Here is a 23,754-nt window from a genome sequence, read left to right as displayed (position 1 = left end):
AGCAATTTATAGTTCGGACTTCGAAGCGTATGCCCCTGGGACTATACTCGATGCCTGGAAACCGACTAAAGAGCGATGACACACCGTATTTCCATATAATTACATGTAACGGGCGTTCCGACCTGTTCACGTTTCAATGTACGCTGCTGGTAGACGCAGCGAAAGAAAGCTGTGAAAAAGTCGTAGTTTCGCCCGAAAGGCGAAGCATCGATTGCGATAGCAAATTAGAAAACCATACAAAGTAAGGCTAGTAGATTTATCGGCCGTATAAAGTTCTAAACATTCGTTTATTAAGAAAATTAACAAGTATGGAGTCAGCGCACACAGGCAAACATGAACACATCACACTCGATGACCGCGAACACTCGCTGTCAGAACGGTGGCTTGAGGAAGCGCGGCAGCAGTAGCGCGCGATGTGACCTTCGTGGTGTCTATCACTTCAAAGCAAACTAAGCGGCGAGAACACAGCACGCACCGAGGTGTGAGCCGTTGGCGCACCTACACTCAGCACCCAACGCAGATTGCTTGCAAAATGCTGCGGACGCGACCGCGCAATACGCGGTTGCTGCCCGAGTACAATCCGCCTCCCTCTCTCCCCTCCTCCAGGTGCCGCGCGTGCTGCGGAAGACGGCGCGCTCCCTCCCCGATTTCCTCCCTTGCGCGTGCGACACTGAGCCGCGATCGTCGGCTCCCCTCGCACCCTTTCGCTTGCACACACAGCATACGGCGCATGGCGACAGTGTTATCGCCCTTGGACTTTATACGGAACATCGCGGTGACGCCGGCGGCGAAAATGCACCTGGAGTGTCCGTACCATTGGAGAGTCCGTACAATCTCTCGTTGATGCATCATCATCATCATCATCATCATCATCATCAGCAGCAGCAGCAGCAGCAGCAGCAGCAGCAGCAGCAGCAGCAGCAGCAGCAGCAGCAGCAGCAGCAGCAGCCTGGTTACGCCCACTGCAGGGCAAAGGCCTCTCCAATACTTCTCCAACTACCCCAGTGTTGTACTAATTGTGGCCATGTTGTCCCTGCAAACTTCTTAATCTCATCCGCCCACCTAACTTTCTGCCGCCCTCTGCTACGCTTCCCTTCCCTTGGAATCCATTCCGTAACTCTTAATGACCATCGGTTATCTTTCCTCCTCATTACGTGTCCTGCCCATGCCCCCCCCCCCCCATTTCTTTTTCTTGATTTCAACTAAGATATCATTAACTCGCGTTTGTTCCCTCACCCAATCGGCTCCTTTCTTATCCCTTAACGTTACACCTATCATTCTTCTTTCCATAGCTCGTTGCGTCGTCCTCAATTTAAGTAGAACCCTTTTCGAAAGCCTCCAGGTTTCTGCCCCGTACGTGAGTACTGGTAAGACACAGCTGTTATGAACTTTTCTCTTGAGGGATAATGGCAACCTGCTGTTCATGATCTCAGAATGCCTGCCAAACGTACCCCAGCCCATTCTTATTCTTCTAATTATTTCAGACTCAGGATTCGGATCTGCAGTCACTATCTGTCCTAAGTAGATGTATTCCCTTACCACTTCCAGTGCCTCACTACCTATCGTAAACTGCTGTTCTCTTCCCAGACTGTTAAACATTACTTTAGTTTTCTGCAGATTAAATTTTAGACCCACCCTTCGGCTTTGCCTCTCCAGGTCAGTGAGCATGCATTGCAGTTGGTCCCCTGAGTTACTAAGCAAGGCAATATCATCAGTGAATCGCAAGTTAATAAGGTATTCTCCATTAACTCTTATCCCCAATTCTTCCCAATCCAGGTCTCTGAATACCTCCTGTAAACACGCTGTGAATAGCATTCGAGAGATCGTATCTGCCTGCCTGACGCCTTTCTTTATTGGGATTTTGCTGCTTTCTTTATGGAGGACTACGGTGGCTGTGGAGCCGCTATAGATATCTTTCAGTATTTTTACATACGGCTCGTCTACACCCTGATTCCGCAATGCCTCCATGACTGCTGAGGCTTCGACTGAATCAAACGCTTTCTCGTAATCAATGAGAGCTATATATAAAGGTTGGTTATATTCCGCAGATTTTTCTATCACCTGATTGATAGTGTGAATGTGGTCTATTGTTGAGTAGCCTCTACGGAATCCTGCCTGGTCCTATGGTCAATGGAAGTCTAAGGTGTTCCTGATTCTATTTGCAATTACCTTAGTTAATACTTTGTAGGCAACGGACAGTAAGCTGATCGGTCTATAATTTTTGAAGTCTTTGGCGTCCCCTTTCTTATGGATTAGGATTTGGAGGTGCAGCGGTGACGTAGAGGTAGAACAGCCGCCTTGCGTGCAAGAGGTCCGTGGTTCGAATCCCGGTGCCGCGCAATAATCCACTGGATTAAAAAAATCCGCGTGTTGATAAAACTGCATAAACAGGCCTGGAGTGTGGCCTGATCCCGGTGACCAGAACCAGTAACGCACTCCCTCACCAGAGCAGGATTGGCCACCCTGGTGCAGTACTTGGCCACAACCTCCTATATGAACTGCCTCGTTGATGAATCTGCCGGTTAACACTGCAAACAGGTTAACACAGAGAATAACTAAAGGCACGCATGTTCTACCCAACATCGCAAACAATTTGTAACCTGTACTCATAACGTTGTCTATACCATGCCACTTTAATGCGGAAGAACGTATATTGGTCAAACCCGCAGATGCATCAACGAGAGATTAAAAGAGCGTCGATATAACATCACTAGGGTAATCTCGGGTCATTTGGGTATTCACTGCCGTGATTGTTCCTGCAAGCCCAAGTTTGAAAGCACTTTCATTCTGCATAAAGCTCATAGCAGGATGACGAGGGAGATTGTGGAGGCCTAGGAGATTGCAAAATTAGCGCAAAAATGCCTAAGCAAGCCTTCGGTGTCACTATCGGAAAAAGAGATAAGATTCCTCGGTTCATCTTTGTGACCATTGCAGTACATGTTTTCCCTTGCCTTGCACACGTGTACGGTTCATCGAAATGCAACACTGAATGTGATGTTTTGCTGTTACGTTTGTTTCCGCTCGCACGGTATATATTTATCGATGCGTGCGAAAATAAAATCTATAGTTGAAAGTTAAGCGCTGTGTCTGTGTATCTGTTTCTTTCTACGTCCTCGTTCAGTCGCGCTTATACACTCTACCATGGATTCTAACGAACGAGCCCGTCAACGTGTTTTAACCAAGTTCAATGTCATATGACTCTAACATATTCTGCAAGCGCGTTCTGACGGTAGCGTGTCTTTCTTCCTGATGCTTTCTTTTCATGTCATCAGATCGCGGTGAATGTGTTCGTGAAACCTGTTTCTTCTTTCCAAGTATTTTTCGCTATTAATAAAACAGCGCGTTAAAATTACGGCAAAGGACAACAAAAACACGGCAGAAAGTGCCGACGTTCGACTCCTCTGCCAAAAATTGAAAGCCAGTGCTTCGTTGTTGCAAGGTGCTTATTTGCCTTTATGGCACTCCAACTGTAACCAAGCAAGAACTTGTCATCCGCTATAGTAGGCGTTGTTCCTCGCATCATACTTATCTCTAAGAGAACTTATAAACATTTTAGCTACTAATCAACCGGGATTTTTGCTGCACAGGAACGAAGTGGTTTAGAAGAATTGTTCATCACAGCCGTCTCCTTTCAACCGTGTTTCGGCAGACAAGTACTTCACCTGAAAACACAAAAAAAAAGAACGTTTGTGGAGCTGCTCAGAGGAGCCGCAGCACTCTTCGTTCATCGAAAATCTTCGTCGAGCCAGCGCAATGCTTATGTGAATATGTCTCCTTTTAGTACGCGCCACACAATGAAGTCACGCCTCTGTGCCGGCTTTCAAATAACGGGCATTCGTTCGAAAAAGGAGCTTTGATCATGCCGCTTATTTATGCACGTCTTCTCGCACGGATTGTTCGTGCGAATTCAGCAATTCCTTTTCTTTGACTGCACCGAGCGTTCACGCACAAATCAGTTTCCCCTAAAAGATGTCTTCGAGTAAGGGCCTGCCTGCCAGTAGTCTTTTTCTTCTTATTCGCGCCATTAGTATGTCGTCGAAGAATTTGAGAATCGTTTATCGAATTATGTACGGCCCGTTGATCGCGAGGTTTTGTCTTTGGCTACGTCATGTGTCACTGTCGTCTACTGAAAGACTCAACTCACCGGTCTGGCATGTTTCTTGCTGGTGCTTTGCCCTTTACTCTAACGAATTTATAAACGCTTTCGACAGTATTTCGCGCGTTAGTAGCATATAACCGCAAGGCAATGGCGTGGTACCAAGTTTCGATAAGTTGACTCAAATACAAAATCTCACGGCTTTTAAGAGTCCGCATCGAGAGAAATCCTTCGTGGGATGCCCATTGTTCACTTTTAGAGAAGGATTTCTCTTACCCTAGCGCAGGGTAGCAAACCGGAGGTTTTAAGTTTGGGTAACCTCCCTGCCTGTCGCTCATTTGCATCTCTCTCTCTCTAGGGAAGGAGCTAAGCTCCATTCAGCAAATGCTCAAATTTCCTGGTAGGTAGACGTGGGCGATCATCAGTCAGACCCATACTAGAACTACACAGAGCCGTATTTTCGGGACTTATCGTGCGATGCAGATTGCTCGACTTGTCTATAAGACTGTCAACCAGAGACACACCTCGCAAATGTTTAAGCCTGCCGCGTTGTATTGAACCGCTGCAAAAATTACTATCGCCAGAGAGTACCCAATATCGACTGATGTAGCTCTATACTGACACGTTTTGAAGTACATACTTGACCACAGGCTGCACTTTCGACAATTAACCTTCCGCTTCGCATTCACTGAAAATCCCAATCTCTCTTGCGATGTATCCTAAACTCTCTCTTTTCGCATTTTCCTTCTTTTTCAATGTCAAATTAAAGGTATATTTAAAGCACACCGACCATTTAATGGAATAACGCATTATATTCAGCGGCTTCACTGACTTGCTTAATTTTCTATGCTCTCGTGATACAATACGTGCCACTGGGAGTGTGCCTTTCTTGGCTCCAGAATGCGCCATTTATTACACAAGGTATTACAGAAGCGCCAATGCGTATCTACACATTATCTGCCAATGTGACACACGGATATAGAAGTTGGGACCTTTGCATTGCACTAACATAACCGTTGCTTTATATTACGCGTTCCAAAGGATGAAAATAAACACAATTTATGGCGTCGTCGTTAGCTGTGTAGAATATATTTATTCACTTCACTAAAACTTTGCTTCACGTAACTAACATGCGCGCTGGATCTGAATGATTTTTGTAAGAAAACGTGTGGGTGTACCAGCACGTCCAGCAGTTCCGGATAGCAAATATGGCGGCGCCCTTGAAAACACGAGAAATGTCCTTTTTAGGGCACAGTTGTCGCTAGCTCTTCCATTGTGCTTTGCGATCACACTAAATTATTGATAAGACAGGTCTTCGTCTTGATTATCGCTCGCAAAGCGCGTATTAGGCAACCTAATTTGACATCATCTTTCTGCACAAATCAAAATTTTAAAAATCAAACTGCCTAAGTATTTGCGTACGCAATGGCGCCATCTACACGGGCAATCGGCGTGCACCTGGCTTTGGGCGAGCCCAGCGTGTTGTGTGCAAGGTGTAATATACCCTCGTCGTCGGGTGGCAGTTTCTGGTGGTTGTTCTCAGGCTCGCTCCGTCTATTTAGTATGCCATGTAGTTTCCAAACCAGGAACAGGTTCTGTGAGACTTACTGAAGAGATTAAAATCGGCGTGGCCAGAGTTTCTGCTAGCGATGAGGCGGACGGCGCACCAAGCGTGACTGCGGTGCTGTTCTTCCAGCATGGCAGTCCGATACACTACCCATTCGACCACGGCCTAGCTAGTGATGCGGGAAAATGGCTAGACACAAACACAGATCACCTGTGCATGAAGTACAATAAGAATGCTAACGAAATCAAAAAAATATTACCGTGAGTAGACCGGATAAGAGAAAAGACGCAAGGCCGAAAGCGGGGGGTGACGCCGCCTTGAGGTTATCGCACCGTGCTCGCTGCGACGTCACGGATCTTTTTTTATGGCGTTTACTTGGGCATATAGCTATCTTTCTTATCAGTAAAGATGGACGACATTGTATCCTAACGGTTACAAGGACCAAAGGTAGCAAGTTTCGAGGACTTTACGAGACCACGCGGCTCAAATAAGAAAAAGAAAAGTACTTTGAAATTTCTGACATGGCACCGACGTACCGGCGCCGAGTTGGGGCACGAATAAAAAGAAAGAAGACTGAACCTAATTTTCTCTTGTAGTAATCAACCTCTTACCACTAAAATTCAAGAAAATGGAGTTTTGAAAGAATCCGTCAATCTGACCTGGTTGTGCTTCCCTTTAGTGCCTGTTGAAAGCAAGCTCGTGGGATGACGATTCGTGGCTGGCGTTTCCAGTTGCAGGCGGGAGCGATCAAATAGCGTCCGAGATGGACGTTACCACGGGAAAACAGCGGGAAGACGCCGCGAAGCAGCGTACATTACGTAAACGGCCGAAAAGTGCAACGTGGCTTGAGTACCGTTATGTAAGCGTGACTGGTCGCTTGCTTACCAACAACAACATCGTCCACAGTCACTTGATGGGCATAGCCTCTAAACGGTGACAGCAAGCGGGATATTGCTCTTCGCTTTGACTTCTCCACTCGAGAGAGATTCGAATTGAAAGGTGTCAACAAGCGTGATGCGAAAAAAACTACTTGCGCTTTATGTTAGTGCTGCGCTAGACTGAAGTGGCCCATGGTGTAAGTGGGAGAAAGAGAAATGCTTTTATGAGAGCTGGAAGTTTAGGGTAATTCCAAATGATTAGGATGAAATGGACGGATGGAAAAACTTTATTGCGGTCCATCGCAACGTGCACTAGCACGTAGCGGGCCGCTCCCACGTCGGGACAGGAGGACCAAGCCTCTCCGCCACGTCGCGGGCCCGCTGGACTGCTCCTGGCTGGGCTTCCAAATCGGGACTGCGTAGGGCAGCCTCGCACGTGGACGACGTAACGTCTTCGTCGCTTCGTAATGCGGGGCGCCACGAAAGCATGCGATCTAAGTTGGCGAAGTCTGAGCAAAGCGAGCAGATAAAATAAAAATAATTAAGAAATTAAAGAAAGCATTATTCAGATTGAAAGACACATGTTGGAGTCAGTGAAACAAAGCCTAGTGATACGGTTAAATAAATTGTGTACAAATAACGACTATGCGCACACAACTGCGTTTACTTTCATCATATAGAACGTGTAATCTTACGCAGTGGTTGTGTTTAAGCATTGTAAAGCTCAGAACTTCTATAACATTCCTTGCATCACATTGGCACGTACGTAAAAGCACCCTCTGTGCGTCACAGTGGCATATATAAAGCTCATTCTGGAGGATTAGCCAAGGATGGGTACGCACCCAGTGGCACACATCGAATTGTGAAACCATGGAAAATCAAGTGCACCAAAGAAGCCGCTAAATGAAATTCACTATTTCATTAAGGGGTGGGTCTGCTTTAAAGATGCCTCGAAGTTGACATTACGTGTTCGTGTTTCATGAACAGGGGTGCGCTAACTCGAACTATTACCGCGGTCAGAGTACAAGGCTTATATATAACCCCTTTTCATGGTACTTGTACGTACATTCATAAATATATCCGGTGAGGAAACGACGACAACCCCATGGGGAAAAGGGCAAGGAAAGCTTCGCTAAAAAAATTATGACGCAAATGGTTACCTCGCGGAGCTGTTGCAATGCTAAAGTGTCAAACGCATGACTAAGACGCGTTACGGAGGTTGATTACACGCAGATAAAGAAACAAAAACAAACAAAAGGAAAAGAAAACGCGACTAGCAAGTATTTTTTATACTCAATTAAATATGTCATTTAGCAAGGACGGATATTATTGGCATCAAGACACGACTCGTCAAAAACTAAGAAACGAGAAAATCAAGATAGAGAAGAAAAACAAAAGCACGACGCTAACCGCATTGTCGCTCTAATTACGGCATCCAGCCCACAATTATTTTGCGCACGAACAGCAGAACACGACTCTTCCTCGTCCCCCCCCCCCCTGCTCGCGCGATTTTCTGCGCTTCCTTTGCCGCTAGTGCCGCTTCAGTCAAACAGTAAGATCCGTAAGCCCGCAATTATTATGCGTAACATGATGCTTTCATTCCCGGGAGATTAAGGGCAGCATGTCGCGTGTATAACAAGTCGAGATACCGCTCTTCGAAGCTCTTACCCAAGTGTGCGGACATTCGACGTCGCATATGGGTGGTGTCAATGGAGTTAACCATTATGAATGGACGCACACTCTACGTTGTCACGGAAGAACGTCAAGTGAACGGAAGAATCCAGGGCTTCGTGCCTTAAGCATGACAGAGGAAGGCGTGGCGCCACGATAGCTGAGCGTCGACTTTTTTGCCAATGGTACACGGCAATCACTCTATGTCTAATAAGAAGGCTGTTAAATCATTGCTGTGCTTATTGCGATCTGCGGGACTCTGTGAACGCCTTCACTACATCTTAACTACAACGCTCACAGGCGCCCGGCGTTGGGCGCCCAGTGAGTGAAAATTGGCATACATATTCCACACGGATCTAAAGCTCTTCTTCTATCAGTAAAGTTGCTCACACCTTGTCTTACATTCTTAACAAAGTTATTCGTAGGAATTTTGAGGCTGATAGCCCACAAACAGATGTCATGAAACAAAACACCTACAGCGCCTGCATTTTATGTCGAATCTATGCAGGCTGAAATATTAAAAATGCGAAACAATAAGGGAAGATCGGCCCACGCCAGAGGCCGCGCTTTTACCAGAAAACTCGCCTTCGTGCATAGCGTACGATGCCAGCGTTCCCCGGTAAACATTACGGTTGTAACGGTACTCTGCAGTTACAGGCAACTGCAGCTGCAGTTGCCGGGAAGCGCAAAAAGCAGTCGGGAATCTTTGAATGCTATCGTGTTTCACACCTAAAGGCGAAGCTTAAGTGTCCTCCATTTTTTTGTTTTCTTTGTATCCTTCTCCCTTCTTCCTAACGCCATTTTCCCCAACCCACGTGCAAGGTAGCAAACCGCAGATTTGAATCTAATTAACCTCCTTGTCTTTCCTCTCTTTTTTTTCTTCTCTTAACCTCGTGGCACATAGTTTCCACATAAGTTTGGTTAATGGAACTTGTTAATGTCATTTCACGTGGGTTCCACTAAGTAAGCATAGGATACTAGCAAACGTTTTCCACTTAGGGGAACTTATGTGGAAGGAGCTTGAGAGTGTAGTAGCGCAGCGAACACTTATCAATGGGCAGACGCTGTGAAAGTTCTGCACAATGTTATTGCGGATAGTAACTTTTTGATAGTGGTTTCCAATTGTGACTTAATTTTAATCGCATTGTCACACCATGATGACTTTATTTTGTTAGTGCCATTTTGTTTGCTTTGGTGAGACATTTTTTCTATATCTAAATTGACCGCCGCATTTATTCATCCTCGTCAGTGGATTTTCAAACACTTAGCTATGAAATACACAATTCAGTATGACGTAACAAGTAAGACACTGGCTCTATTATGCGGGAATTTTATGCGCGTATATATCAGCAACATTGCATTACGGGTTTAGCACAAAATCAGGTTTTCTTCAAAGTATTTGTAAAGTGTTTAGAGTAGTTGTTTATTTATGTCTATTTTATTCTTGTATGGGGTTTTGTTTTTAGCTACGGTTTTATGATAGCAGGAACTCCAGCAGGCAAACTCAGATCCTGCAACAGTTAATATATGATAAAACCTCCAGAAAGCCTCAGCATTTTTGCAGAAATTTGTTTTATGAGCAAGCGGAACTTCTTATTTGCTAATATAACTACAACTTGTAGGCCTTGCCAAATAATTCGTCCTGCCACTGATTACCTCTAGTTCTCGTCAATCGTCCCATAATATAGTATACTGTATAGCACAGTAAGTCTACATTTTAGAATATAGTGGTCCCTTTCCGTGCTTGCTTAAGAGCCATGGGAGATTGTTTAACACCACGGTGTTTGATTTATTGGCGAGGGCTTTTATATCAAAGCTACACGCAGAGTCACGAGTGGTGTCGCAGCACGTGTGGGACATCGGATTAATTTGCCGTCCACCTAAATTTGAAGGAATCGTTTTTGAACCAGGAAAGAAGTTGCGTTATATAAAGGGTGGGTGTCTAAAGAGAACGGCTGACAAAACCAACAGGGAACGAAAGCTTCGTTTAATGTTTAGATAATAAAAACAATATTACACGTTTTCGAAATTCCAGAGCAGGCAGGGCACGCGTAGTTCTAGCCACTAATATTTTCGTTTAAATACGTTTACAGATTAATCCTCTCTGACAGACCGTTAGCGAACTATTTTCCTACCCGCCGTGGCTGCTCAGTGGCTATGGTGTTGGGCTGCTGAGCACAAGATCGCGGGATCGAATCCCAGCGACGGCGGCCGCATTTCGATGGGGGCGAAATGTGAGAACACCCGTATACTTAGATTTAGGTGCACGTTAAAGAACCCCAGGTGGTTGAAATTTCCGGAGTCCTCTACTACGGCGTGCCTCATAATCACAAAGTGGTTTTGGCACGTAAAGCACCATAATATAATTTTTAAACTATTTTCCCCATGACGCTATGCTGTAGGCACCAACCTCTGCCACGGCAACAGCAAAGTCTGTCTAGACAGCCCCGAGGCAGATGGCATCTGTATTGAAACGCTGGTTAAAAGAACACTGGTAACAGAAAAAAGAAAAAAAAAACATTCTGAGGCATAAATATGCCCCATAACACGTCAGTGTCTCGCTATGCTAACATATGACACTAAAAACTCGGGGTACCTATTGCTCTAGCTTTTTTGCCGCCTCATATATGACATGCCACTTTCTGTTCACGGACGTGGGCCGGGCACAAAACAATGGGCCTTAGCGGAGCAAGCGCTCTTTCTTACTGCTCCTTAGTGCTGGCCTTAAATAAAGTTCTTTCTTCCTCCTTCCTCTCGCCTGCACAGCGTTGCAACGTATTCATGAAACTGAGTACAGTTTGTGTATAGTTTTTTTTTCTTTTCCTACTCGAGCATCCATCACGTACATTTAGGCTTCTTGAGGCCCTCTACGCAGCATTTGCATTTTTCGGAAGTCGTCTGTACACAAGAATTCGCGGAGCACCGAGGCACCTACGGCGGCGTACTGTTGAGCCGATCCGCGTGGTGTCACGTTTCGGGTCCCCAATGAAAAAAAGCTAAATAAATATGTGCTTCGTTGATGCCTAAAAAAATTGCGTTCTTTGTTTTTGGTGTTGGAGAACACGACATGTTTCATATCGTTGAGTGTACTTGTACCGTATAGCACAGGACAGTACAGGATGGCCCCGTTAAATTCACGAGAGCTCGCTTACACTCTCACATTTCATGATTATATATATAATTTCTATGTGACAGATGTCCCAGTCATTTTATTTTATTTCGGAAGCCTGCGATACTTGATACTTATGGTAAATTTGGCGGTCAGTTCAGAGTAGCCTGACAGTGCTACGAAGGTCGTAACAAACACCTTTCAAGCTTTATTACGAGAAAACCGGGTATAGTAGTGATAACCCACTTTAATTGTCATCACTAAGGTCTGCTTATGATAGCGATAACGCAGTAAGGGCTCAAACAATCGATCCTTTACGTGAACTTCGCCGCGCTGGCAGATCACCTTTAAACGACTGCCCGAATATACCATCAGGTGCGACATGCAGGGCATAAAATGTTACGTTGTTCTACGTAATTTATCTTTGTCTGACGCCATTTTCCAGTCCCTATCGCAACGCGGCTGCTGTGGTGGGAAAGCTAACTCACGACCTCGCGCTCAGCAGCAGCAGCACTTGGTCGTAACGTGCACAACACGACTGAGTAGGCGGCCTTGTACCTGGCGCGCACACACGAGGCAAAACGTGCTGCGTAAGCCTGGTGACTTTAGTGCACTGTGCATGTGCACTGTTGAGTAGAAAGCAAGTTCATTCGCTGAAGCCGTCAGGGTCGCCCACTCAATCGTGAACGAGCCAGACCAGACCAAGTCTAGTCAAGCCTTCGAGAGCGGAGCAACACGTGACCTTTCGACTCGACGGCGCAGCCAAGGCCTATTGGGAATAACTTGTCATTCAGGCCACGTCGCCGCTAAACTCGTTAGAGAACGCTGCGCATCTGTTTGATGAATATTAGAGAGAAGACGACGCTCGCTGATCTCATTACCTCGAATATATGGCGTTTTTCCCCCTTCGTAGCTCTTGTTTCTGCGAGAAAGTAAAGCACCAAAAGTATACACGCGGTTCCTGATGCGCAGCTTTTATTCTTTGGTGTTTCGTGCCTGCATTAGCGTTCAAGAAAACCATGGAGAAAGCTGAGCGACCCTCACTTGACATTCGAAAGGTTAGGCTGCCGGGAAGCCACAATCAGCTCGTCACCTACAATCGCTTGATACGCAAACATTTCAAGCAAACAGTTTCCTGGCGTGCCCGACATTTGGGCGGATACTGCACGCCGAACATGTCGAGTAGCGCCCGCAGTTTCTGATGCAAAGAAAGCGGAAGCGTGCTTTGCTCGTCCTCTTGTCGGACAAGGATTTGACCGCGACGACGAGAAAATACGCTCCGCGAATGCATTATGCAAAACAGATCGGGTCTATCAACCGCGCCATCGTGAACGCACGCCATTAGCGTTAGCTCGGCGTATCGACGCCTATCCAAGCCTCTCTCCGCTTAGAGGCGACAACTATTGGGACGTGGGTCGCGACTGTAACAATCCATTCCAATGTTAATGCATCAGACGAAGTTATGAGCGCGCTCATATCTAATTTGGTAAAAGTGAAAGCGAAGAATAAAAGGCGCATAACATGTGTTCGGTTATGCACAATCTAATCACTCGTTTTCTGCCGCACCAAAGCAATGAGTAATTTATGACTGATCTCTCAATATGTATACTTTCAGCAATGTATTCTAACCTTTTCTTTACCTTAACATTCTAGTATGACATTGACTGATGACGTTGACGTATGACTATCGGTTTTGGAGGCATCGATGGAATGATGGCTGGGGTAGCCGCGGCTACGTGCCCGTATGTTGATGGGGGCCAACGAGCTAGAGGCTCCGTATACGCAGTACCGGCCATGGACACCAACTCCTCCTTGACGTCACGTAAAAGGGCACCGGAGGCGCGGGAAGGCATGGGACCTGCCGACAATCCAACAGATTGCAGCTCTTCTCGTGTGATTGAGCATACCATTGCGCGCAAATTAACGAGGGATCGGCGGCGGGGTTGCTTTCAGGGTTGTCCGGCAGAGGTCGTACAGGTTCGTGTTCGTCATGTGCTTGCTGCGGTAAAGCTAGGAAAACTACGGAGCATGTTTTATTAGAATGTGAAGATGTCTACGAAGCGGTCGATTTAGGCACCACTGGCCTCCTTGAAGCCCTTGGGTTCAGAGGGAGCAGTGGTAAAGCAAACATGTCCGCAATAGACATTAGTAAGAGGCGATTGGAAGATTGGTGGAAGAAAAGTAGGGAAACGACAAAAGACGGAGACGTACAAAGGCACAGTTCACAATAGGGAATCAGAAAATTTGGGCGTGGTAGTTCATAGTGTTTTTTTTTTCATTGTTTAACCTAGGTAGGATATCAGGCAGTGTAGTAGCAAGAGCTTGGTGGCGCAACCTACCGCCCCGTTCGAAAGGGGACGCTCATAACGTCCATCCATCCATCGTGAAGGCGCTGGCACGTAGCTACAATATCAGCGACGGAAGCCGGGTCCTTCGTAACCAACGCATCGAAGGCGATAGTCCCGACGCCTTTGAGTACGTGGCGTACTCTGATTCTGTCACGGAAGCTTTGACGTGGCGTCAAAGACTGAGGGCATCCCCTATATACGAGGTTTATGACAAGCCAAGTCTTGCGAGTCTCGAGTGTCTTCTTCGCGAGGACGGAACGAACCGCCGGAGTGCCAAAAACTTGTCGAAGCTACTATTTGAAAGTACTCCAGTCAGTGAAGTCGATCTCGTGTTTGAAAAATCAAGTCTTCGCTACGTTCGTGAGGTAGAAGGAGACGTGGCGCAGCTTCTGAGCCTCGTCCCAACGGTTAGCAGCACTCACCCGGTCGTAGTTGTCAAGACAATCCTCCACATCTTCACCGCGAAGAGGAGCGAACGGATGGGGATCTCGCTGGGGCCCACTGACGATCCAAGATGAATAGGCTGCGCCAGGCGGAGTCGAGGTTGTAGAAGTGCTCCTTGGCTCGTCCTGCGGCATGCTGGCGCACAGCTGGCACAAACGGAGACCTGAGCGAAGCTCCACGAGGTAGAGCGGGCGAGTGGAGGTCGGGGGACCGAGGAGCAACCTCCACCACGTGTGGCGTAGCAGTTAGCACGACTTTTAATATGCCCCGAAGACGTGACGGACCGATCACACTCAAGGCACAGATCAATATCAAGATGATTACCCACAAGCGATGAAGGCGAAGAACCCTATGTGATGATGATCATGTGCAGACGATGAAGAATTGCTTATGAAATGCCCACAATATAATTGACCTGGTAATACTAGTTACCGTTATAAAGCAACACAGAGGCGCCTTAGTAGGGGACTTAGGGTTGATTTTAGCTAGACGAAATGTTTCTTAGCGTGACCTAATGTTGCAGGTGACACATTTCGCCCCGATTAGAGCACGTACCCTGCCGCCGCAAATTGTACCCACGACGTTATGCTCACAAGCGGAATGCCGTAGCCCCTCCAACATGAGAATTGTCTTGAAGTTATGCTTTGCTTATATAGTATGGCACCTTGCACAGGCAGCTGTGAAATGTGACAGTATGGCACACTTCACAACAGCCTTATAAAGGGGCGGGGCCTAGTGAAGCTACATATATAAGAGATTTTCTTCAACTCACTTGTTGGAATAAATATGTAAGTCGACGGATTGATTGATAGAGTGACAACGCTTAGTTGATGACTGAGATTCTTCAATACCTTTGTTCACATTTCAGTGTCTTTCACTCTCAGTCATTAAGCGAAACTAAGCAGTTTTAGTCACCCTATAATGGCGACAGCAACTCCATTTCTTATAATAGTAATAATAATTAAAATATTCTTGTTAGATAAGAAGAGGCGTCACAAATTCAGGAAATCTGTAGCGGAGTTAACTAAACAGACTAAATGAGGTCCGCATTCCATCTAGTCCTGTAGACATACTGTAATAAAGAAATACGAAATCTGCAGGCAAATTGCATCCCGCACCATTCCGAGCCCCGAAGCCACCATGCATGCGGAGTTCTCACCATTCTTATGCCTATAAGTCAAGTCTAAGTATTCAGCACACTACTACGAAGCAGAAGCTAAGAAGCGAAAACGTTCGTCAGATATGCCGTGTGTCCCAGCTAACGTCAGCCAAGCTGCTCAACGAAACAAAATGTTTAAAAAGGAACAGTGCAACATACAATTATAAACTCTATGGCGTTAGTTTGTCAGAATTACGACGACTGAACGCCGTGTGTCTCGAGACCGTGTCTTGACCGTGTTTTTTTTTTTCTGTTTAACGGCTTAGCTAACGTTAGCTGGGATATACAAGAGAGATAGATACTACATTGGACAGGTTATGGGCACTTCACGATGTCGTATAGCTCCCCTTCACGTTAACGAGGCCGCCGATTATTGGGTGATGAAACGTGACCTGCGCAGCGATAACGTAAGCGCGCATAAACTGACCCGAAGCCAAAGAACGAAGAACACAGCAGTAAAAAAGAACAAGAAAATAACAAATAATGCATTTGCTATTATGGCTACTGTCAGCGAAAAGTAAAACATCGCTGCCCAAAGCATTCAGCAATCCCTACACACCGATCGAAAACCTTTGTATTACCTTGAGCAGTGGCGTCACGGGCTGTGACGTACAGTATAACGCGATGACGCAATCCGTGTTCAGAAGCAAAGCGCGCGATTTATGCACTCCTATGGTGCATACATGCGCTAACGTGTAGATCGACCAAAACCTGGACAATTTCGCAAACATTCATCTTGGGAGCAACACGCCAACAGACAAGAGACGCCGATGTTCGCCTCGCTTTGTCTCCTGTTCGTTGGTGCGTTTTTCTCAAGATGAATCCGCTTGCATATTTGTTTCTGAAAAAGTTAGCAGACAATACCGCAGAAAGCGGGACGTTACGGTGGAAAAGTGTAGTCATTGCATTCAAACGGTACCAACATTTGAAGCAGAAGCTTGGAGGTTAACAAAAGATTGAGGTGAAGTTAAGGATCACGCGACGAGCAGTGCAATGAGAAATCACAGGCGTAGCGCTAAGAGACAGGAATATAGTGTGGATTGCAGGTCAAACTGCAGAATACGATTATTTATTTGAGATTTAGAGGAAGAGATGGAGTTGGACAAGGCAGCGTGCCATAGATAAATGGTGGTCTATTCTAGACAAGAGAAACGCAGTTGAGAAAGGCAGGGGGTTAGGTGGTGTGTCAAATTAGGAAATGTGCAGGCATAACATAGGGCCAGCTAGTGCAAGACAGGGCTAATTGGAGATCGCTGAGGGAGGCCTTCGTCCTGCAGTTTACGTTTGATAGGCCGATAATAATAACGGAGGAACGTCATTAAGTTACCTTCTCTACCCACGCACAATCGGAAAGCAAGCATAAAATGTTATCGATAAATTTTTTATTCTGCAGTTCCCTCAATCTGAAAGATTCCACTCCTCGGCATTTTCATGCAACAAGTCGAAGACATCACACATCACATGATCGCCAGTCACAGATTCTAAAATTGATCAATTCTTAGGGAAATACTGGAGGTACTCGACCAAAATTGAGAACTTCTGAGACAGTACTTTTATGAGCGAATTGATGAGTGTATTTATCACTGAACGCTTCGATCAGCAATGCTAACTTACACGAATGCCTTCCAAAGGCGTCGCTATCACCAGACGGGTGTTTGCCAAATTAAAGGCCAAACTATGGGTTTTTAACATCCCGAATCTATATTTAGTGATTAATGAGGGACACGTAGAGGAGTGGGGGAAGAGTGTACTCCGGATTCATTTCAACCACCCGGAACTCTTTAACGCGGACCTAAGCGTAATGACGCTTTCGTCTTGGCATTGTGTTATATAAAAATGTGGCTGCCTCGGTCGGAACTGAAGCCTGCGACCTCGTGCGCAGAAGCAGAACGCCCTAGCCCCTGAGCCACTGCTTCCCAGCGACGTTGCATGGTTTTTGGCTGGGTACGATATATACGCTGTGGCGTTAGCGCTCGGTACCTGGGGACTGAGAACGCTGCAGCAGCTTGGAATCGCGTCGGGCCCGCAGTACTGCGCAGCGGAAGCAGAACGAGACTTAGACGACGCAGACGAACGTGGGCATCCAGCTTCATACAGCGGTCAGACTAGGGCAAGTCTGGCGCTAGTGTTCAAAGGAGCTGAGCTGGAAACATGGCCAGTCAGCCATGCAGGGCAGGGTGCGATTAATGGGTGCAGTATGCATGGATTTGTCTAAATTTTGTCCTTCTGGCTTCAAAGGACTTTGTGACTAAGCACGTAATGGTATTCAACAATATATGGCGTTATGGGCTTTTGAAGTGGACCCATTCGCAGCGAATACGCACGTGCGTATCGTTGATTGCCTTCGTGCATTTAGAAAAAAGATGAGCGCATGGACATTTTCGATCATAAGGACAGATAAAGTGTAATGAATAGAGCCACAAGAACGCGTCAAGCCTCAAACACAAAGACTACATTCTAAAAAAAGTTTACGTCCTTTGGGGTGTATATTTGCCACACAGCAATAATCGTCATCTGTCTTGCCCGCATTTCTTTTCTTTAACGCTGCGAGCCCGGTACTTCCAAGTCACGAACGGCATGCGCGTTATAAGCATGACAGAACATTCTCGACAGGAAAGTAACGAGCGCCGCGTTTTCAAGAAAGAAAATGCGGCCAAGACAGATGACGATTATTGTTGTGTGGCAAATATACACCCCAAAGGACGTAAACGTTTTTAGAGTGTAGACAAACCCATCATTCCCATGATAGCTGAACGATCGCCACGCCACAGTTCTCTCTAGTAATTTTTGTAGGGAAAATCCATAGATGTAGAAGCCGAAGGCTGAAGTGAAGCAGACGATTATTTGAGGCTGCCATTTCGGCGGCGCAGACAAGTTTATGAGTTTCCTGTGTGAGGATAGAAGGGCAGGACATACGAAAGAAAATCAACTGCAAAACATGTTCTACACACGTCGATGGCTTCACGTATTATTGCGGCGCTGAATTGCTTTGCGTTGGAAGAGCACGGCTTTTGGAAAACTAAAATCATACGAAAGCTTCGCCAGTGTTCAAACAAGGACTAGATCCTAGGCGGAGGCTCAAATCAGGGAAAAAAGAAATAAAAATGAAGAAAAGGTAATGAGCTCAAGTTCTCTTCGGCGAGGACTGTAATTTCGCAAAGTGGCTTCAAGAAAACGCCAATGAAATAATGAAAACGCCTGTCACTGTCCTCGGGCGCCTTGCGGGCTCTACGCACCTTCTCAAATGTTCTCTTTGTGAACGGCTGGTTGAGTACTGGTGAAGTGATTTCGCCCCTCCACCAGACGAGCTACACTAATGGAGCTCAGGTGCTGTTGAAAATAGTTGCGTGGTCCTCAGCAATGAAGTCGACCTTGTGGTTACTCGTCGCGCGGGAAGAAAAGAAAAAAGAAAACGCAGGTGCTGGCCATTCTTGTGGCCGTGCACATTTTGTACTTCCCATTTTTTTCCTTCACAGAAGTGTTCCAAACAACGAATACCACCGCGGAGATGCTCTTGCCATGAAACTGCATATTTCAGCCATGATAAATTTAAACCGGCATTAAAATGTTCCTGCTGTTGAAACGTATTCTCTCATTCGAGAATTTCCTGAAGTTTAACAAACCTTTCTGACATTCGGTTCGAGAGCACATCACTGGATCCTCTCTTCATGGACTACGCGACGGCTTTTAGAAGAATTTAAATTCCTCTTGTAACTTATTGATCCATGCGTTCATTGAACACCTTCTAAAGCAGTCGTCAAAAAAATTAACAGAATTCAGTCATTCCTTCACAGCTTTGAACTCGTTTACTGCGGCAGCAGCAGGTTCTCACTGTGGACACTGCCACACTCTCAAGAACTACGTCTAGCTTGTGGTGTACTCAACGCCATCTTCGACTCCGAACGATTATGCGAACGATGAGCCAGCTACCTGTAAAATGCTTCACGTAACATGTAGAGAAGGGATATGAGAATGACAAGGAGGTTAACGTGATCCTCACCATGTGTGGGATCTGCATATCCATTTTGTGATATAGGGTGAAGGTTAAGGTAAGCATGCCGTAAGGAGGTGCCTGATATGATAATGGAGAAAACGTAGAGTCCTTCTCCTTGTGTAGACACACACACACACATACGCGCACAAGCACACGCGAAGTGCACGCTATATTTTTAGAGCGCAGGCGATCGTTCCTACGGCGAGCGTCAACGTAACTAAGGGATTGAACATAGCGAAGAATGAAAGAGCGAACACCGAGCGTAGCAAGAGATGAAAAACGCGAGGAGAAAAGTGGAGGAGGATGATATGGCGAAAGTTTGAGGAGAAAAGCGCTGACTGGCGACGATGGCTACGCGATGGCGCCAGAGTAGCGCGTGTAGTCTGTTCTTTCTGCGTTGGTGGCTCTTAATCGCGTCACCCACGCGCTGCGCCTCGCGATCTCCCGATCAGCGTAGGGCTCGCGCCTAACTACGCTCAGTTTGCAACTTGCCGCACGAGACAGATGGTCCGCGCCAGCGAAATGAAAACACGTGTACAGCTGCGCTCGAATGTCGCATTAGGGATTGTCGTAATCGTCGGTGAGTTCTTTGCTACCGCGGGCATTTTTCAGACACTCACACGTGGCCGTTGCGCGTTAACTAAATTGTAACCATGGTATAGCTTAAGAAACGTCTACGCTGAGAGTCGCGTCTGCGATCTCTATCAGTGTGCATTCCGGAAATCTGAGAGGCAAGGATTAGAGAACAAATCTGAGCATGTTTCTTCAGCTGAGATTAACAGAAAGAAATAAGCTTGGAGAAGAGATGGAATGTGCGCGACAGATAACGGGACTCTTTATTGAAACGGATGCCAACGAAAAGGATTAAGTTTAGGACGGCAGAGGATCAGACGAGACTAGAGACGCCGCCTCAGCGCGCCACTCTCCTATCTACCTCCAGTTTTGAGGTGCTCTGCCCTTAATCAGTCTATATCGCATGAAAACAGTGACTCTGCTGCGAATCACAGGCATGCGGTCGCAATATTCGACGTCCCTTTTTTCCACTACTCGAACAGTCCAAGAGTATCGAGAAATATGCTGTTTTCTGAGGCCGAAACAAGGTGCCTAATGATACAGTATTTACCACGAATAGCCGCAATAAAATTGCACTTTTCAAATTGCGCGATTAATGTTTGTGAATGTCTATAACATTGTATTGCATTTATATTCCACGATGAATAATGTGTGCTGAGCACTGTACTTGAAGTCCTAGTGTTACTTTGGCAGGAAGAACTGGCACTTCACTTGTGAAACAATGAAATCATTGCTATAGTTATCATTATCTGCAGATAATTAACCGTGCCACCCGCCAGATTTCCTAAGTTCCACGCTGCGCCCCTTTTAAAGAAATTGCAGCACAACTACTTAGCTGTCCTTAAGGGTGTTTTCCTCTGTGTTTTAATTCTGCAACATGTCCGCGGAAGATTCCCCCTTCACCTAACCAACTTCTGACAAGTTGGGCCACAAACAATATTTTTAATTCGGTTCATTGTCAGGCTGCTCAAGGGCTCGTAACTTGGTTCCGATGAAGACGCTTTATGGTCTAGTTGAAATTGAACAGAAAGATTTTATTCGACCCTCCTGATTGTGGTAGGAGGAAGTAAGTGCAACCCTGAATCTCTGAACCCCCCCACCCTCCCTAATTGTCTATTTTATATTTGTTATATAGAAAAGGTGTTTAATCACTCAATCGTTCACTGACATATTGCATTGTTGAATGTTCTGCATTGAATTGATATTTGCATTGTTAACATATTGCATCGCCGCTTGAGATCCAGTAATTTTCTACTGTGCGATGTGAATGAAACCTTTACCATTGCTGCATAAGTTGAAGAACTTCCAGTTTATATGGAAATGTGCTTGTACGAATTATTCAAAAAGACTGATTTAAACCCTCATTGGGGTGCCAACTATAAGTGTGACAATGTACTGTTTTATATGTCCTCCCTTACAGAAATGCATATCCTATAGAAAACCCACATGTTTGACCAAAACGACGAATCTATAACTTCCTCAGCAACGCAAATTCGGTCAAATCGTTCTTCAACTGAGAGGTGCGCATGATTTAACTGAATTTAGTCCATAGTGGCATTCGGTATGGCAAGGCGTTTATTCTTACGACCAATTTATTGTTTTCTGTAAAGCAGGGCCGTTGCCTGAGCAGAATGTTCCAAGGATGAATAGAATCTTTCATCAGGAAGCACTGCTGCCCCTCTTATGGTTGGGAGTAGTGATTACAAGCGCTTATTATAGTATTGGGATGGCCCATAAACCAGGATGCAACTTCTGTTTTTATTTGCGAGGAAACTAGTGAGCACTTGTACTTGTCCTTAGTACGACGCCCAATGCCTGTCTCTCCAGACAATATTAAATTGGCTCTTTTCCAGACAATTTTCTTAAGTCTGGGACTGTGGCCACATCCTTCGCTGGCACAAAAAGCTATTCATGCACTAGTGTCGTTTTTGAAGTGTATACTGGCCAGAGCGATCATTTATAGTCCTCCTGTGTGTGCGTGTGTGCGTGCTTGTGCGTGAGTGTTTGTGTCCGCCGCGCAGTGCTCACGCTCTCTCCTTCCCTCTTTCTATTCCTCCTTTCCCTAACCTTTCTGTTTATTTTCCCTTTAAGGACGCACGTCCGATCGACCTCCCTGCATATCCTTTCGTTCATTTCTGTGTGTCTCTCACTCCGTCTGTGTGGAACTCCTTGTACTACGTGCCCTTGTTTCTGAACAAATAGAAGAGGCTGTCATTAACTCGTTTATGTTCTAGTAAGTGTAATTGAATTGTGCTCTTGAATAAATACCTTGAAAAAAAAGAACCAATTAACAACGCGTTAACCGACGACGCGTTTTGAAGTACATCGTGCCGAGGCTCGTCCACTGACTAATGCAGTTAACCTCGCAGATTGCCGACTGGCGGTTCCCGTTCAAGAAGTCCTTCCACCCGGTCTGCACGTACGGCTCGCGGAAGCTGGTGCGCGCGCAGCTGCGCTTCTGCGACCCCGAGGACCTCGACGAAAGGGACGAGCTGCGCTCGTACGAGTACTACGAGGCGCTCAGCTGCTCGTGCCAGGTTTGCGACTCCACCTGGACCAGCTGCGAGGGCTTCAGGCATCCCTAGACTCGGCCGGCGGCGGACGACCGACAGCAGCCCACGGGCCCCAAAGAAGGGGCGCGCTGGGGCCTGGGACTGCACGGGACGCTCGGCAAGACACTGCTGTCCTTCTGAGAGAGGAGGTCGTCACCCTCACCACGCCCGGACAGAGAAAGACGGACTGAGCTAGCTCACTTTCTGCGGTGAAAAACGCTTTGAGTGGCGAGGAATCCGAGGCTGCATTCTCGAAGCGATCACTTTCAGGGATACGAACACTCAGCAAGATTTCGCGTGACTCGGCATCGAATGCGTCGGCGTCTACGGCCGAAAGTGTTCTTCGCACAGTATCAAACACTGTGCAAACACTGTGTATGTCTTAGCACAGTTCCAAGCACTCTGTAGCCCATAGACAATCGCGCGTCAGGTGTTGAAGCACTGCAAATCTTGCGAGAGCTAGTGGTCGCGTCCTCGAAAGTCATCGGGAATTGTACTCCTGGAGCTCCTTTTGAGTGACATACAATGCATCGTGCACACGGCGCGAAAACAGCGTGAAACAAAGGGAATGTTCTTATCAGTTCCAGCGAGCGTATTTGTCTAACCTGTTGTCTAAGAAGAGAGGTTCTGTCCCAAGTATTGAAACAGAAAAACGTCTTGACAATGGCGTCCATTCTTGAAGCTATGTAAAGAGGAATACTATTGTTACTTTCTTACAAAACCAGTAGAAATATAAAGTGACTTAATCATCCACTAATTATTTGAGAGTATGGTTCTACATAATCTGGTTCACTACAGATGACTGGTTACAAGCTTCTGCAGTTCGACAACTTGCGCACATATCAAATCTGGGGAACCATATTTAAACAGCACTGTCGCTTAAGGTATGAGGCCTCGGTCGCGTCAAGGAGACTTGAACACGATTGTAAGTCTGTTTTATTGGCTTAGAACGACAGAAAGCTGAGCTAGTTGGTAAGGATTCATTATGCAAATAAAAGTGAGGCGTCCAGACAGGACACTAGAGTAGAGAAGTTCGTGTTCGGCGTTCGTGTTGTCCACTTCTCTACTCTTGTGTCCTGTCTGCACGCCTCACTTTTGTTTGCATAATGAATAGTGTTTTATTGGCGCTCGTAGGATTATGCCTTCACCCCGAAGTTCCAGTATTTCAGAGTCTACATTACTACAGCCTTCGATGTCACCTCTAAGTTGATGAGGCTGTCTACATGGGAGTAGCACAGAGCTTAAAAGTGCATCAACAGCAAAGTCTACACGGTGACTTGGAACACGCGCAAAGAGGTACGGGATGTTACTGTCGGTGACTATTGAAGAGAGGATGTCGCTATAATGTGTTTTTGCTGGTTCT

General features: G+C 46.2%; 1 protein-coding gene across 1 annotated transcript in view; it reads left to right on the top strand.

Annotated features, from left to right (window-relative positions):
- The window catches only part of LOC142564822 (thyrostimulin beta-5 subunit-like), a 75,004-nt gene extending 51,613 nt beyond the window's left edge, over positions 1 to 23,391 (top strand). The window contains exon 3 of the mRNA XM_075675995.1: positions 22,209 to 23,391. Within this exon, the coding sequence (XP_075532110.1) occupies positions 22,209 to 22,424 (216 nt within the window). The 3' untranslated portion in view covers positions 22,425 to 23,391. The remainder of the gene's footprint in view (positions 1 to 22,208) is intronic.
- Positions 23,392 to 23,754: the final 363 nt, after the last annotated feature.

This window comes from Dermacentor variabilis, chromosome 11 (genome assembly GCF_050947875.1).
Source record: "Dermacentor variabilis isolate Ectoservices chromosome 11, ASM5094787v1, whole genome shotgun sequence".
Taxonomy (NCBI): Eukaryota; Metazoa; Arthropoda; class Arachnida; order Ixodida; family Ixodidae; genus Dermacentor; species Dermacentor variabilis.
Note: the sequence above shows the minus strand (reverse complement) of the source record. Positions and strands in the feature narration are given on the sequence as shown.